The 4,241-nt window shown below is 41.5% G+C and overlaps 1 protein-coding gene across 1 annotated transcript in view; it reads right to left on the bottom strand.

The window, feature by feature from the left end:
- Positions 1–1,560: 1,560 nt before the first annotated feature.
- Positions 1,561–4,241, bottom strand: part of Card6 (caspase recruitment domain family member 6) — a 14,956-nt gene continuing 12,275 nt past the window's right edge. Inside the window, exon 3 of the mRNA XM_004641812.1 lies at positions 1,561–3,821. Coding sequence (XP_004641869.1) covers positions 1,561–3,821 — 2,261 coding nt within the window. The remainder of the gene's footprint in view (positions 3,822–4,241) is intronic.

The raw sequence follows: 4,241 nt of genomic DNA on the forward strand, positions 1-4,241 counted from the left end.
CTGGGGTTCAATCCCTGACATGCTGTGCCAGCTCAGCCCGTGGGACACTCTAAGATAGCAAGTGAGACTGAGACTGGGAGTGGTGGCACACACCTGTAATCCCAGCACTTGGGAGGCTAAAAATAGGAGAATCACTATGAGTCTAATCTACATAGTGAGATCCTGTAGACACTGTCCTAAATACATTTTTTTAAAAAAACCTACCTTTGGGGGGCCAGGGAGATGGCTCAGTGGAATAAGCGCTTCCCTGGCAAGCTCAAGGGCCTGAGTTCAATCCCTGGTTCCACCAAAAAAAAAAAAAAAAAAAAAAAAAAAAAAAAAAACCTACCTTTAAGGTAACCTTTTATTAGTATTTTTACCACTTTAAAACCTAGTTAAACTTTACTCAAATATCTAAAATTTAATATACTTATCTTACACAATGTTAACTTGAAGAACTTACCCAAATGCTTAAAACAATATGAATCTAATAAAATTATAAATTCTATAAATCTTAACTTTTCTTAAACATTTCAGGGGGCCTGCCCCTTAGCTCAATTCTTTAAGTGGCTGCTTCAACAAAGCAGTCAGGCTCAGGTTGCTGTGGTTCGATCCGCAAAAAAAAAAAAAAAAAAAAAAAAACTTAAACATTTCAATACTTTTTAATGAACATTATAACTTATCTTAATCTTTTCAGCTTGATTTTGACCTCTAAAATTAACTCAATAACACATTTTTCATTGTCATCATTAAGCTAACAAAAGATTGTCTAATAAAGCAAATTTTCTTAATTATTCCAAAAATTTTAAATGTGAAACATAAATTGTTCCTAAAGTTAACAGAAAAAAACTAATTTTATCATTTTTAGTTCATTAGTCTATCTATAAGCATCAAATAAGAGCATTTCATCAACCAAGTAAAGTGGGGCTATTGGCCCAAGCACGGTGCCCTAATTAACTCAGTAGGTATGAAAAGCCTGTGTGTTCAGTAACTGACATTGAACCAGACACCGTGATCAACGTACCTCTGAGGCAGCAAACATTTAAGACAATTTCTCTTGTAACAAGAGGCAGTGTGAGCCTTTTTTTTTTTTTTTTTTTTTTTTTTTTTTTTTTTTTTTTTTTTTTTTTTTTTTTTTTTTTTTTTTTATGGATCTGCAACTAAAGACTAACCCATTCTTCTCCAAGTGAGGCTGTTTCACAGATCTCATTCTGCAGATTCAAATTATGTATTACCCAACACTCAAGGTTGAAATCTCTTTTTTTCTACTTTGATCCTATCTTACTTTTATATTTTTCTACTTGTTTAGAGACACAACTCTAACAGGTATTTTAATGATAACTAATTAGGTTTTGTCTGTATAAGGCTGACAGTAGATTTTTACCTTCGCTGCATGTATCCTTCAGGTTACTATATGATTAAGAATGGTCCAGGTTAGGGACTGGGGAGATGGCTCAGTGGAATAAGTGCTTCCCTGGCAAACACAAGGGCCTGAGTTCTAATCCCTGGTTCTGCAAAAATAAAATAAAATAAAATGGTCCAGGTAAGAGACATGTATCACAGGTTTCTGGACCACGCTTTTTAATGTTTCCCTGTTCTCTTGCTCCTTGCTCTTTGGGAAGGTGCCTTCACCTGGGGATGACTTCCCTGGGATGACTTGTGTCTGGAATGAAAAGGCTTAGATTGGGAAGGCTGGGATTGAGTGGATCTGGACGGAGAAGGATTAGCCCAGGAGGCCTGAGGCTGAGAATTCATTTTCTGAGATGACTTAGATTGAAAAGGCACAGGCTGGGAGGATTGGGCCTGAAGGTTCTTCGCCTGAGATGGCTTGGGCTGGTGGGATTTGAACTGAGAGCTGGGTAACAGTTTGCTCTTAGACATCAAAGAGGGTCTTGTTTGGAAAGTTGAATCTGAAGACCTACCATGTGTCACCAGTTCAGTTCTTTGCTGTGAAGCAGAGCTTACCAGCATTTGCATATCTCCTGCTGGCTGAAAGGCTAGAGGGTTAAGATTTCTAATATAGGATGTTGGGTTCACGAATTTCCCAGATGCTGTAGCTAGCTGTGTTCCCCAGGTGCAGGCTTGTCCAGGCTGTGGCTTCCCTACTGTTCCTGCCAGCTGTGAAGCCAGAGAACTGGAGTGACCCGCCAGGGACAAGCGGAGTGACCCGCCAGGGACTGGTCCAGACATTTCAAGGGTACCTATTGTTTGTGGTCTCTCAGGACAGGCCCATGCATGCTGAAAAATAGGTCTTGGTATTCTTCCAAATGTCCCATTCAAGTGATTTCCCCAAGACAATCCTGAAAATTCCATGAATCTTTTATCTGAATAAAATCTCGGGGGTTGTAAGTATTGAATACCAAAATGTTTTTCTCTGCTATGATCCCTTATATTTTGAAATGGAAAAGAGGAGAGCCAAACTGACCTTTGTTCCGACCCAAAATGGGAGCCCTTAACCCCAGGAGCTTTCATCAAAGGATGGCTAAAGCTATTTCCAATTGGTAAAAGCCAGGATTTTTCTGGAAGAGGCATTAATGCTGGAGTGTGGTGAAAATTCTGCCTGACCTTCCATCTAGCCCCAGACTGTCCTGTAGGCATTCGAGCTTGGCTTTCAGATGAGCTTTTTGGCTGATGAAGCCTTTGTTGTCCTGTCACTGTTCCAGCTCTGTTTGCACTAGAGCAAACTTGCCTTCCTTGAGCATTCTCAAAGTCTTGGTCCACTTGGATCCCCAACTCCCTGGCCAGAGAGGCCATGTCCTCCACAGACAGATTTCTCAGTGAAGAAGATATCACTTCCTGGAGGGCAGCTTGAAAGCCCTTCATGCTCTTCCTTCTATCCCCAGCTTCCTCCTCTTCCCAGAACAGTAGCTGTGATGGCTTTACCTTCAGGATCCTCTGGAAATGCTGAGCCTCTTCATTCTTCCTGGCTTGGGAACTGAGAACAAAGTAGCATCTTTCAATGGCAGCTTCGCCTAGAAACATTAGCAAGTCCCATTCCTTCTCACCTAAGCAGTCAGTAAAAAGGAACACAGCTGAAGAAACTTCCATCAAAAAGCCAAACTGTGTCCAGAAGATTTCTATATCTCCACGAAGGTTGGCCACAGCCACAGGTTTTTGAGAAAAATAAGGGCTTTCCTCTAGATCATCGGGGAAACACCATGTTATCTCAACCAGGCCATCAGAGATTTGCCGGGGAAGAACCAGACCAGAAAAATCCTGATGGAGAAAGATTCTGTGTGATTTCACTTTGGCAGGATTAAGCAGTATGTTGAGGATTCTAGACTTGGAGAAGCTACAGTGTCCTAAACGCACAAAAGAGATGACAGGCATCTTCATAAGACTTAGAAACATTTTTGTGTCTCCCGCGGGCCTCCTTGAGGACTGTGTGGACTGCTTCTTCACGATGTCCTTCATGGCCCCTAGCATTAAGATGCTTTTGTTATTTTCAGCATCTGGCAATAGGAGGGGAAGAGCAAAGTGGCACTGAAACATGTTTGACATAACTTCACGTCGCAAAGAGCTGTCTGAACACAGCATGCAAGCACAGAGGACATCAAGAGGATTAATGGTTTTTCTGTCTTGAATTTCCAAATTTTTCATTCCAAGCAGCAGTTTCTCTTGGCTGCTTTCATCCAGAACCTGGTTCCTGAGAATTGAATCCCTGGCTGTCACATCCAGTGCTTGAACTTTCATGAGGAAATTCCAAACTAAGTCTCCTGAAGTCTCAGGTGTCCACCCATATCTTCGATCTAAGGCAAATTGCTTAACATAATCCGGCAGAAGCTTTCGGCTTCTATCCATGTTCAAACAGGACAGGACATCTTTAAATACTTTTTTTCTTTCTATAATGGAAAAAAAAAGTGAATGCCATGTTTAGAATCTGTTTCCTTTACTGACTTTTAAAATTAAATAAGTAAATGCAAATTAAAACAACAAAGATTCCATCTCACCAAGAAAGAATGGTTGTCATCAAGAAATCAACCATAGGGTCAGCCAAATAGCTCAGTGGATTAAAGCACCTGAAAGCAGGCGCAGGCGCCTGGAGTTCGCTCCCCAGGCCTGCTGTGCTGGCCCGCCCCCAGGGCATGATGGGACAGCAATTGAGACTGGGCACGTTTGCACGCACCTGTAATCCCAGCTCTTGGGAGGCTGTAAACAGCCAGATCACTATGGACTGAGTCTGTTCTGTGTAGTGAGACCCTATAGACCCTGTCCTAAATACAGAAAAGAAGGAAGGAAGGAAGGAAGGAAGGAAGGAAGGA

Source organism: Octodon degus, unplaced genomic scaffold (assembly GCF_000260255.1).
Source record: "Octodon degus isolate 3935 unplaced genomic scaffold, OctDeg1.0 scaffold00142, whole genome shotgun sequence".
NCBI lineage: Eukaryota > Metazoa > Chordata > Mammalia > Rodentia > Octodontidae > Octodon > Octodon degus.